The sequence below is a fragment of the Camelina sativa genome, chromosome 11 (assembly GCF_000633955.1).
Source record: "Camelina sativa cultivar DH55 chromosome 11, Cs, whole genome shotgun sequence".
NCBI classification, from domain to species: domain Eukaryota; kingdom Viridiplantae; phylum Streptophyta; class Magnoliopsida; order Brassicales; family Brassicaceae; genus Camelina; species Camelina sativa.
In genome coordinates, this window is record NC_025695.1 from 47,106,145 (window position 1) to 47,119,465 (window position 13,321).

A 13,321-nucleotide genomic window follows, 5' to 3' on the forward strand; every position below is an offset into this window, starting at 1 on the left:
GAGTCTACCTGACGATCACTGCTTATTGTGTAATTATTCATATCAGTTGGATCATCAAGTTTATTTAGATCAAGATCCAGCCCACCAGAGGAATTTGTGGGGTTGGTAGATCTTTGGGAAGCCAGATCTTCAAGAACTCTCTCATCAGGTACATTTAGGTCAAAGTCTAAGAACATCTTCGTTTGCTTGCCAGCAGTTGTAGAGGCATCAGTCGAAGACACATTATTCAAGCCTAATGGCACCACCTCCTGCACTTTTCTTGGCTCCGCTGGCCTGAAGGCACTAGTGGCAGCAGATCCTCTCCAGCCAACAGTTGCTTTGTTTCTCAATAAATCGTCACGAGGAACAAACGCACCCTTTGCAGCAGCAGCAACAGTAATGGACGCAGGAAGTCGACTGGGTTGTAAAGGAACAGGCGTCATAGACACAGATCCAGAGAAACTATTTATATTCCCATTTCGTGTATCATCCCAATCGAAACCTTCATTTAGGTCAAATTCAACTCTGACTTCCATCTCTGACCTTGCTGAAACTGAAGGAACATCTGTGGCAACAGATGTACATTCCTCCGCTTCATCTCCGTCAGCTCCACTCATTCTAGACCCATTTGGTCTCCGACTATCTTCTGCAATTTTAGGTGAGACTACTTGCTGATCCAACGCCGCACTGCACCGTTTATCTACTTCAATACTCTTTTGAGACGCCACTACATGCTCAACTTCACTGTTAGTTTCAGATGAGTCCAGACGAGCTGTCACACGATTGTTCTTCTTTATATCTGATTGGTTAATATGATTAACCCCCATCTCATTGATCTTTTCAGTTACCAATCTATCAACGTATGCAGCCATCCCCCTGGAGAACCCAGAAGAGACTGGTATATCAGAACTCAACACTACCTGGGGTTTCTGTTCTTTCTTGTTCTCACCTAAGACATCCGAAGGAGTAGTGGCAACAGCCAGAGAATCTACTTTAGGACATAAGTCGACAGCTTTACATTCAGCTGACTCAGAGGTTTCCACCATTTCAGCTGTATCTGAAATGCGATTTGCCACTGATGTAATATCAGCCTTTTGGTCGTCAACAACCCCACAATCATTATCAGACACTTTTCTATCAACATTTGCAGTACCCATATCCTTGACAACCTCTGAAATATCTGATACACCTTCTCCCATTTTGTAAGATAGCTCAGAACTCAATATCACCTTTGGTTTCTCTTCTGTCCTACTATCACTAACAACGTTCGTGTGTGGTTGCTCAGCAGCCAAAGAATATGCATTTTGACTTCCGCCAATGGCTTTACATTCACTTACAATAGAGTTTCCTGTCCTCTTCGTTGTATCTGCCACTCTTTCTGTCTCTGATGTAAAATCAGTCTTTAGGTTACTAACTACACCACTATCACTATCATCAGACATGTTTTCTCCAACGGCTGTTGTGGGCAAAGCACTTGGAGCAACAACATCATCTGAATTTTCATTGCTCTCTAGGCACTGATCCACCAACCTTTGCAATTCTTCGATTTCTGAGTCGGAGTTCTCATCAAGATCTCCAGGCTTAGAATCATTCACATTCTCTAAAGCCGCAAACTGCTCACCACTAGGTCCACTACTACTGACATGTTGCTCATTATCAATCATGGGATTCTTGGCAAACGGTTCAGCTTGTTCGCGAGGTAAGCCATCCAAAGAATTTGTGATTCGTGGTGTATGGTTCTCTGCAATGGAGCTATCATTCATCTTGGAATCTGAAACCCTGGATACCGAGGGTGATGCGACAGGGGATTTGGACATTTCATCAGTAGCTACAGTAGCTAGAAGATTCATTCCAACATCATCCGCACCAGCCATAAATGCATTTGTCTCAGAGTCCCTGACACAACTTTCAATCAACGCATTCATTGAGCTATGTGATCCACAATGCCTTTTCCCAGTTTTAGCGTCATCTCCCAACGTGGGAGAAGTGGGTTTGGCAGTTCCTGCTACTTTACCAGAATCATTAACAGCCTTTCCATGCTCATCACCAGCATTAACAGAAGGGGAACCAGCAATCTCATCTGAAACTGTTGATAGATTTTTAAGATCATTGTTCTGCGAAGACTCGGTATTAGTATCAGGGCTAAAATTAGCTCGATATGTATCATTCATTTCTTTCATGTTTCGGTCAAACTGATCATACTTCTCTGAAGGAACAGGTGACGGAGCTCTGCTATTACCCACTGCAGGATCCTCAAAGGAACCTCCACTAACACTCTGTGCTGGACTACGGCCACGTTTAGGCAGCTTCACGATCAACTTGTTACTGCAACCTTCGGCCATCGGTACTTCACAAGTTTTTTCAGGTGCAGTTCTTTGTGATGAGAAACTCCTGCTCAGCCCAGTATTTCTTTGCTGCCCGTCATTAACAACAGCTACACCTGTTCCAGGTGATGGGGCTGATCTAGTAGAACTTGGAGATGTAGTTGCAGACTTCATGCTGTTCTCTGACGGTATTTTGACGGACACAGACTTAGACGGATGAAGATGTGATGATGAAGTCTTGGTTGCATCAGCGGATACACCTGAATGTCTACCTCCATGAGAGGCTTCAGAATGACGAGGTCTTCCAGGCCAAGATGCACCCTGATTGGATCCAGACTTTGCATCCATTTCTGCCTCAACACGTTTCTTCCATGTATCAACCAAGCTCCTTGCCTTTTTCCCAATTTCTGAATTCTTATGTGACCGCAAATGATTAACCGACTTTCCAATGTTACAAGTCTGGAGAGCATTGAGATTCACAGGTAGCTTATCAAGAGCACGAAGTAAGATCAAGAGAAAATCGTCCACTGATCTATCATTGTCTTTGGGACTGCTCGCATCCCCAATTTTCCCTTTATGAATTTCCTGTAGCCACTCATCAAAAACAGGCAATCCCCTCAGCTGGACAAAACGACTGAGGCAATCAAACTTGTCTGTTGCCGCTACAACGCTTGCAAGAATTGATCGGCCAACCAAATCTATCTTCTTCTCATTCCTCTCAGGCAGCATGAGCTGCACCAAACTCTCAACCCCTTCAGAGTCCACTAGCCCACCTTTTTCCGTAATTTTAGCAATTTCAGATTTCAAACTGCTTTCTGTTCTCAAGAAACCAGAACCACTATCATCAACCCGACTGGGACGTTCCCTTTTCACAGACTCGGAGCCCTGATCAGGACGCTCTCTCTTCCTTCCCTTACCTTGCGAAGAAAAAGAGTTATTGTTCTGCATGCCATCAGAACCAGCTTTCACTTGCGTTGTTGTCGGACTATTCATCCTAGGAGAACGACCACCCTGTAGTGTGGTATGCACCTCGGAACGAGTCTTACACAATAACTTATCTACTTCTTGTTGCCGTTCCTGCAAAAGGAGAAAAAAAGTGTCAGCTAATAATACCAAGGAAAAAATAGACTGAAATCAGAAAGAGAACAATAGGTAGTAATGTAAAAATATCTCACATCTATATAGTTTTGATCAGTGAGCCACCAAATGCAATCGTTCATAACATCATAAACTCGCCAACACACAAAGGAAGAGATTCGAGATGGCAATCCAACGCCTCTAGGAAGAAAGGTAACTTTACAAGGATGGAGTAAGGAAGCAGCCGGTATCTCATCCTCGTGAAAGGAATAAAAGATTTCGTTAGGCTGAGCCTCCAAAAGGATGCCTTTGCCAAGCTTCAATTCAGCGGGTCTATAAAGCCAATTCACACGCAGCTTAAACTTGCCTTCTTCTTCTTTCTCAGGAATAACCAAACGAATCAAACCAATGAAAGGTGGGCAATCCTGTGGTGGTTTAAAGAGTGCACAGTCACCAACACTAATTCTCCGTCCGTCCTGCATATACCCACCCAACATACAAAAACACACATCAGCCCCACAACACACTCATCAATAAAAATCAGAAATTTTGATCAAACAATCAGCAAAAAAAAAAATCACTCATTTCCACAAATTCTTCAATGGAAAGACCCAAATCAGACGAATTTTAGCCCTCGGGGGTAAAAAAGGAGCAACCTTTATGGTTAAAATCACTCATTTCCACAAATTTTAACCCTCATCGATTGAATTGAACACAACGACCAAACAACAAAAGGCATAAAATAAAGGAACAACCTTTATGGATTAGAATTACCTTAGAGAAGGAAGTAGAGGAAGAAGAAAGAGAGAGAGACGAAGAAGCGTCGAGGCTCGAAATTAAACGGGAAGGAGCTCTAAACATAAGCCGAAGACGATGATTCTTCCTCTCAACAACATCACAAAGCCACCCATGCATAGCCTTCTCTCATCTTCTTCTTCTCTTTCGAACAACAACATTTAAAAATTAACTCTTTCACAATTCTTCCTTCACCACCATCATCAATTGAGAAACCCTAATTCCGCTTTACGAATTCGAAGAAGAAATCCTCTTTAGGGTTTTTTTTTGTTTGTTTGTTTGAATAGCGCCTCAGAGAGAGAGATCCAACCAAACCGCGAAGATCCCACAAACGAGAAGAACGAAAAATCCGTAAAAAGACCCCCAAAAAAAAAAAAACACACAAATCGATCTTCTGGAAGAGATGTTTTTATCAAAATAATCCCCTAAAAATATATATATATATATTAAAATTAAAAGAGAGAGAAACGGGGCAAAAGGGGAAACTTCTTTGGAAGGAGTCGGGCAGATCGGGCAGCTTTTTTATTTTATTTTAAATTTTAAATTTGTAATAATAATTTGTTTATTTTCAGGTGTGACATGGAGAGAACAAAGAGAGATTGTTATGGTTTTAGTTTTTTTTAGCCTTCCCCTGTTAATAGCTCTTTTGACTCTCTCTCTTTTTTTTTTTTTTGTGCCAATTTCCTATTTTGCAACAAAATCGTGATTCTAGGCGTATTATATTATTTCAGTTTGGTTTAAGTTGAATTATTATTTATTCAGTTCATTTAAAATAGAAAATCTCGTTTTTTAAATCGGAACAGAATTAGGAAACCACATTACAGCATTACCAACAACAACAAAAACTCTGTTTTGTTTTCTCTTTTTAAGGTTTAGTGGTGAATGAATTACACAATTCTGAATTGACCCCGGTTTAATCCGGTCGATCGAATGTTCCTGCCCTACATAGCAATTTTATAAGTTATTTAAAAAAAAAAAAAAATTATATGTGATCTCTCTTGTCGTTACATTGTCCAGTGTCAAATCACTGTCTTCAAAGTACAACTGACCAAACTTTGTCTCTCTTGACATAGACATTAAACTTTTTACATAAGAAGAGACTCTCATATATTATTAGTTACACTAGTTTTTTAGTCACAGGGGAAAACAATGACACATTGTCTTACAAGGTTGCAGAATCATTTCAAGATTTTGAGACACCAGTTCCAAAGGTTCCACTTTCCAGCTTTAACCTGACAACAACAACAAAAAGAGAGAGAGAGGAGATTACCACTTTTTATCAGAGCTAAACATTGTTTAGTCTTAAACAGGTTTTTACAGCTAGCCATCTCTACAAGTCTCCCAAACAGATCCATACTCCTAATTAATCCTATCCGAAGGGTTCATAAGAAAGATAAGACGATAAACTGAAACACACACAACATATCTATCTATGTCTCCATTTTTTTTTATCAACAAACATTCCATTAAATTAAGTTACAACATTTTTGGTACTCCACTCTAAGAGGAGCATAATACAACCAACTAACTTATACAGGAGGAAAGAAAGCCACAGTGTGTTGCTTACACAAATACACAACACCAGGATCAAGTTAAAGCAAAAGAGATAACAAGTTTGAAGGCAACTAGGGTACAAATAGCAGAAGCTACGATAAATACTAAGACTACGATAAAGAGATATTAAAACCAAATAGATAGTGAGATCCACTAAGGAGATAGGCCACATGAAGTGACAGGAAGCTGACCAAGACCGAATCATTGGCCGCAAAATGACAATTTGCCACACTGGAATACAGAGATTCCGACGGGTTTTTAAAAACCTAACTCGCACTAAAGATAATGAATCTTCAGCTCCCTGAAAAGGAAGACAGCATGTAGGTTGGGAACGAATTCCCAAAAGTCGAGTGCCGGAAAAAAGATCCAAGTAAAAACTACCTTGCCACACCAAATAGAAATATCTGAACCAAGTGGATAACATAAAGCGCGGATCAAGACGAAATTGTGTGGTCAAGGGAATGGAACTGGAAGAAAAACATGAGAGCCAACAACACCTACTAGAGCTTGCAAAAGATCTCTCCGTATAGGAGGAATTTATTGTGAAATGTCTCTCATAGAATGAGGAAAATGAGCTATTTCCATTAGAACAAATAATAACCTCCGAAAACGAGGAAATTCTTTCACACATTGATAAACATTGTAGGGCCAAAGCAATGAAAACTAAAACAAATCCACTCATTACTTCGCCAGAGAAAGATTCTTGATTAGAGATACATGGGCTGGATTGGGAGCATTTGATATTTATTGGGCCTAGGTCCATTAAGTGAAAAATGAGAGATTTGTCATGTGTTAGCCCACTTGGATTGACAACTCTATTTAGACGCAAAAATAAAGTGAACGAACTTCTTCTTCGTTGCAGCTCCACACTAGATCTGAGCAAGATGAGGTGGCGGTGCTGCTTGGAGGTGTAACTATCATCGACTAAGGAGGTCGAGAGGCAAACCAAAATAGTTTCTTCGGAGGGATTACCCGAGATAGATGGAGAATTGGCTGAGCTAGAGAATAGTCTCGACAACGGCAAACTGCTTAGTCGGAAGGAGGAGTCCGTCATCACAAGCGGAGACCGCGGAGCTCTGAGATAACAACAGCTCACCAAACTAGTTAAATCTGCTTCAGCTTTGGTAGCGAGCGGAAGAAGGGTAATAACGGATAAGAAAAGCATAGAGAGCACATGAAGCTGCATCCTCCATAAATCTTTGAGTATACAATCATCTCCAACCACTATGTGTAATAATCTAGAAGACGTTGAGAGGTCGGGAAAAGAACTTTGGTAATAAACCAAGAAAAAGGCATGTTCACGCCGAAGAAACTCAAGAACAGAATCACCCGTCCCGAAAGCAAGTCCATGAATGCGCTGAGTGAGAAAGCAGCTTGCAGCTAAAATAGGGTTACACCTCGTGAAACCTTGCTAGGTATGATGCATCCAACTGAGACAAAACGAATGGTGGTCCTGGAGAGTATGATGGAGTGGGGAGTGGTCGTAAGTTTTAGAGCTAAACGGATAATAGTGGTTGAAGGAGAAAGGGTTCTTCGGTTTGCAACCGAGACAAGATCTACCACTGAAGAGGGTGAAGGGAAGACATAAGCCTTGCCGGAGACACAACCAGATAAGGATAGCTCGAACGCAGGAACTCCGGTAACAACCTCTACCAATTCCGACAACTCATTGTAGTCGAAAGACCATAAACCAATCTGAGAACATGAGTAGAGAACCCCAAGAAGAACAAGAAAAGAAGATGGGTATGGTAGGTCCGGTGACGCCAGTGGCTCCGGTGGATCCGACGAGCTTCGCGAGAAGTGTGTCCCATGATGGATGGAGAGAACACACAGAAGATTTGGCGGTTTGCTCGCCGATCTCGCCAACACCGGGGAAGGGTGGCAGAATTCCAGAAGATCTCGCCGGCAACCAGAAAAGCCGGCGGAAGTGAGCCAACAATCGTCGAGTAACCGGACTCGAGAAAGTAAGAACAAGCGCTGGTCAGGACGGAGAGCCAGAGACTTGTCATCGGAAGAGGCTCATATTGTTGATGAGCGGCTACCTCGAATTCCGTGTCTGGGAGAGTTCAACTAGGGCGAACAAAAAAAAGTGTCGACAAGACTCCTATCTATGTCTCCATTTAATGCTTTGTTTCTTAAAAAGCATAGACACGTACATAAGATATACCATAGATATGGTTTCATGTAACTTATTATGTTTCGATTTCCGACACCCCGCTTTTTACACAATTTATGTTAATGGAAACTCTTGTGACCGAATGGCTCTTGCCACATAGTTGTTTACAAGTTACAAGCCTTGTCACATGATGCATGAGTGAGTAACATATTCTACTTTTCATATGCAATGAGTTACTCAAAGTGCCTAGCAACATCGCACGAGTGATAGACCCGTACTTAAAAACATCATCACGAACAGAGAGAGCTACAATCACCAGAACACAAACAAGTTTTCTCTCCAATGCCTGAGCCATAATAATGTATTAATTGCATTAATTTGACGCTATAAGAGTGTTCCATATGTTTCTTCAATGCTTGGAACCATAATGTAATGAATTGTGTAATTGATGCAAACAAAGAGTAAATGATTAAATTGCTAAGTGTAGTGATTAAGTTACAAAATGATATGATCTGGAGGTTGAGTAAGTAGAGGTGTTTTACATAATAAGCTAGTTATTTTTGTCTCCATTTTAAGAGATTGCTTAACAGTCTTTGAACTGATTCATCACTCCTTGTTTTCCATTGGTTTCTATTTTTGGGTAAACAAACTATTTTTACAAGTTTCAGATCGGAAGTAAAATCACACAACTAGGTTCTGCTGTAATGTCCAACGACTTTATTGTTAGTGCAAATCCTATCTTACACACAAGAATCATGAGCAAACTGTTTGGATAAAATTCAGACAGAACAAAAACATGAACAATCCTGCTAGAGGCAAGAATCAACTATATTGAAGACAGATTAAGTCAGCGATACAGTGAAAGTTCTTAGATCAACAACACACAACAAAATGGAAAAAAACAAAACAATCAATCAAGTGTTAATCAATTTTAGTTTGTTCTTGAAATTTATCGTTCAGAATCCATTTATCAGATTCATGACGAGTGATGGATAAAGAGATACCTAGAGTACGGAGCGATTAACCCGAGAAACGATGAAAGGGACGAGCTCAGTGGAAGAAATTTCCGATGAGAAACGGCTCGTGTCAGAACCACTCTGGAACCGGTGAGTGTGACCAATGATGAGTGACGATGGGGTTGAGGGGTCAAAATACCAAAACGCAGAGTATCGTCTGAACGTAATATAAATCGTGCAAATTCCAATGGGTCCGAGAGGCGGTTAGAGCATAATTGGGCCTAACATCGGCCCAAACTAAGTGTACCTCTTTCTGTTTTTTTGGCTCTTTTTGAAAAAGCAACTTTGTTTTTTTTATCTTTGACGTGAAAGCTGCTTTATGATAGGCTGATAAAGGATATTTTTTCATAAAGGATTGTAAAAGGAAAAAAAATATATAAGCGGACAAAGTTGAAAGATAAACTAAGCGACACTTATACATCACGTCATAAATTAGAAACAACAACTACATACATACATTCATTCATGATTACTTATTTATTTTTGAGCTGGTGAGATCGGAGTTACAACAACAACAACAACACAAACTTTTTGATTGGGTATGGGGAAACGAGAAAGACAGTAAGGAAGAGGCAGGGCTCGTAGATCTAAACCAACCATGAGCCAACCTTTTCTTTCTTCTTTCCCTCATCAAAATTTGACATTCCTTACTACAATTACTCGAGATTATACTATTACTACTATTTATAAAAAAAGTAAGTAGACTCGTTCATAAAAAAAAAAGTGCTTTAAGAATAAAATAACACTATCAACGCGTGTTAAGAAAAGTTACACTTTAGAACCCCTCTTTTTTAGCCATTGACAAATTTTACTATTCCAACTATGTCATTGCTTTATTCTAAGGTAAGAAAAAGGAAATCTGAATGTACATTTTTTTTTTTTTTTGAACTAATCTGAATGTACATATAACTTAAGATAATTACGAACATATCACATTCTTCATTAATTGCATTGCAACTCCACTAAACCATTTTATGAGCTCTAATTTAAGTACTTTTGAATTTCTACCATGAGTGGATCTAAAGGATTCGATTATTCGAGTCTTATTTAACTATGAATCTGACGAAAAGGAATATCATTGGTGGAACTAAATGGAGATCAGAAGTGTTAAAAGAATAGAAAGAGTAGAGACCCAACGACATGACTATATATGAAAACCATCACACAAAAAAAATTGTTCTTCCTTACTGTCCTGTTGATATATCTTTTTGTTATCAATCATATTAATCATCGTGTTATTTAGGGGTAGGCAAAAAAACCGAAATCCAAAAAACCAAACCGAAACAAACCGAAATAAATGGTTTGGTTTGGTTATGATTAAATCTAAAAATCCGTTTGGTTTTTATTTTAATTAACCATTTGGTTTAGGTTTGGTCTAGTTAAAAATCGTAAAACCGAATAGTTTTTTTGGTTTTTTATAAAAATTTAGAACAATTAACTATATTTAGTTTCTCCAACTTATAAATTTTTATATTGCATAACAATATCATTAATTTTTTTCTTTATTGGGTTTCTAGTTATTGATCTTCAAGTTTTTTTTTTTGGTTTTCTTTTTCAATAGCCTTTACTTTTTAAAAGTTTAAATTTCAATTAATTATTTGGGTTTACAAAACTAGATTTGGGTATCAACTATCTATTTTTTAAAGTATGGAATAACCGTTAAAAACCGTGACCAAACCGAAACCAAACCAAACCATTATACGTATGATTTTTATATGGTTTTATTTTTGATTAAACCGAAAAACTGAACCGTAACCAAACCGAATTACATATAGTTTCTATATGGTTCAATTTTTATAAAACCAAAAAACCATAAACCGAAAAACCGAATCGAACCCAAACCGAAAAACCAAACGCCCACCCTGATTGTTGTTGTTGTTGTTGTTACTTGTTAGCCATTAAATTAATAAGGGGGGCAAAGTAGAGAGAAAGGCACATGAGAGAGTTGTGGTGTTGTTTTGTTGTAATTCTCCAAAGTACGCCAGAAAGCTTTTTTCTCCCATCCCATGTGCTTACTCTCCCCAGTCCCCACTTTTCTAGAAATTAATTTCCATTTCATCCATTTTTTATAGTCGGCTTTTAATTTTTTTTAATAACATTTTTATAAAAAAGTTCTATATCACACTTTTTATGCCGGTTTTGACTGGGTTCACACTTCAAAGTTACAATAATAAGCCAATAATACTCCCAATTCATCGGACTACAATAATACAGTGGACATTTTTGTTTAACTATTTATTTTTATAACAATATAAATTCGAAACAAATTAAAACCATACCTGATCGAATTTTTAGTTAACGTCAAACCATGATGGCTGATAGTTAAAGACAAAAGTAAAAGTCCTTAACACAATAATAAAAAAGTTTACAGAATATTGCGTCATTATCAGCTCGACACCCAACTTGTGAGTCTCCAATCTCAATGATTATGTGGTCATTATCGGTATTTTTCATATAAAAATACTATGAAAACTCCCTCTCACAAATGTTGAGTGGCTCAAAGATTTGATCACTAGCTAATCAGTGGTGTAGTCCTACTACTATAATGTTTCAAGCCGGATCCTTCATCACGTGCAAAAATTCCTTCAAAAACAAATTAGCTGGCTAACCATCAATTATATACAATTTGTCCGTATCCACGTGTCGGATATTTCAAACTTAATCATGTGTGTAATTTGTATTTAATAATATAGGATGACTGACGTAAATTATAAATAACGTATATGCATAACTCGTTTCAAAGTTGTGTTTGCCTTAAAGGCTTAGCATGGAGAATGTGTGTGTATGGCCTTTAAGAAGATTTGAAGAGATCCATTCAACAAAACATGCATGATATTTTGAATATAGTACTATATTGTTTTTAAAAGACTTTTGAATAATCTGTAGAAGGATATTTTGGGTCGAAACAGGTAACCGTACGTGTTGCAACATTTGCAATTGTCCATCTATAATGTGAAAAGTATCAAATTAATATAACATGACTGTTTAAAATTATATTCGGAAGAAAAAAAAAGATGGAAAATTTTTGGGAATTGTCGGCAAAAGATAAAATTAAAGAAGGTGAATTTAGGTAAAAAAAATAGTTATGTACAATAGTTATTACCGAAACTATAATAAATTTGAAAACGATGCATCACTGGTTTTGACAAAAACGTCGAATTAGAACAAACATGACTCAAACGTATAGAAGAATCAAAATATACGCATCTACTATCTGAATAGCAAACTTAATAGCTTTGTTTATCTTACTGCAAATCTTATCTTAAGAAGTTTGGTGACGGGATTAAATCTTGAGTCCTCCTAGCTAATCAGCCCACTAGAATAATAATATAATGTCCCACTAAATTCGATAACAAATCATCTTTTAACGTTAAAGCATATTTTTTTATATAAATTGTTTCAGTAGATTGTTTTATATATGGATCACGGGACTACAAGAAATAAAAAGTGGACGTGACATTTATGTTTTCTGTGTTTTGTTTGCTCCGTTATCTCTAGATTTATGCGTATGTTATACGATTTGGACAATACTATATTAAAAGTATATAATAAGATTCTCTTCTCCTATAGAAGAATAACATCCGTGTCAATACAAATCACAAGGAAATTATTTTATCTAATACACTTCAGTTTTATCTCAACAGTGTATGTTAGATATTTACCTTTTTAATGGAAGATTTTTCAGATTACACATTCAACCTTGTGAAACTTCTTTGTTTTGTATTGAAAAAAAGAAAAAAAAAAAAAGTGTATACAATAGGAGTTTTGGAAGTCAAGCTGTTAAAAGGAAAAATCCCTCAACAAACGGTGTTTGATAACTCGTATAATACAAAGTAAGAAAGTTGTTAATTCATTTTAGCTACAATTAACCCGACACTTAGAAATGTTTTTCTTTTTTTCTTTCAAAAAGTGAAGCAAGAACAAAATTCAACAAGAGAATTATTGAAAGTTTTACTTGTTTGACAAATCTCACTTATTGAAAGTGTTTTGTTTTCAATCTGATAGAAAAGAGAGATAGGTTTAAAAAAACTTTAAACAAAACTTTACTTAACGAGAAAAAAAAAAGACTAGAGAACTTTACAAAAAATGCAAATATAGCTTTAAAGGAAGAAAAGATTCCTCTCGTCTCTTCCTTTGTTCACATCCCTTTCATCTTTATTTATTTTTTCCTTTTCTTCTCTTTTATTAATTAATCATTTATTACTGCTCCCTCTCTCTCAATTCTTTCAAATACTATACTCCTACATAATTTTTAATTTATACTACTATACAACAAAAAAAAACAAAACTCATACGGCGCTATTTTCAGCACCGCTCTTTCTAATTGATCCATTGCTTCTCTTCAAAATCCATGATTACTATTATTGACCACCTAAAAAAATAAATCTATACTCTATGAATTGAAATTCTATACAATGTAGACAAAAGGAATATTAAAAAAAAAAAAAAAAAAAAAAAAA

General features: G+C 37.3%; 2 protein-coding genes across 5 annotated transcripts in view; both read right to left on the bottom strand.

Moving 5' to 3' along the window:
• LOC104726889 overlaps positions 1 to 4,587 on the bottom strand; it is an 11,656-nt gene extending 7,069 nt beyond the window's left edge. For 2 of the 3 annotated variants that reach the window (XM_010445848.2, XM_010445850.2), the window contains exons 1-3: positions 4,155 to 4,587; positions 3,479 to 3,856; positions 9 to 3,380 (exon numbers count right to left, since the gene is read on the bottom strand). In XM_010445848.2, the coding sequence (XP_010444150.1) occupies positions 9 to 3,380; positions 3,479 to 3,856; positions 4,155 to 4,295 (3,891 nt within the window). In that variant the 5' untranslated portion in view covers positions 4,296 to 4,587. The remainder of the gene's footprint in view (positions 1 to 8; positions 3,381 to 3,478; positions 3,857 to 4,154) is intronic. The other variant, XM_010445849.2, reaches the window with a different exon arrangement.
• LOC104726890 lies at positions 5,041 to 8,985 on the bottom strand. 2 transcript variants are annotated; one of them, XR_002034202.1, is made up of 2 exons: positions 8,850 to 8,985; positions 5,041 to 5,407 (listed from the first exon to the last, which is right to left on the bottom strand). XR_002034202.1 is itself a non-coding variant. In XM_019232824.1 (2 exons), exon 2 carries the CDS (start codon positions 6,913 to 6,915, stop codon positions 5,647 to 5,649), a length of 1,269 nt encoding a protein of 422 aa, XP_019088369.1. In that variant the 5' UTR covers positions 6,916 to 8,191; positions 8,850 to 8,985; the 3' UTR covers positions 5,414 to 5,646. The 2 variants fall into 2 exon arrangements, 1 of the variants encoding a protein (XP_019088369.1); XM_019232824.1 differs by lacking the exon at positions 5,041 to 5,407 and adding an exon at positions 5,414 to 8,191.

Excerpts from the sequence above, each read along its gene's own strand:
- LOC104726890 (XM_019232824.1), bottom strand. The coding sequence starts at position 6,915 with ATGCAGCTTCATGTGCTCTCTATGCTTTTCTTATCCGTTATTACCCTT.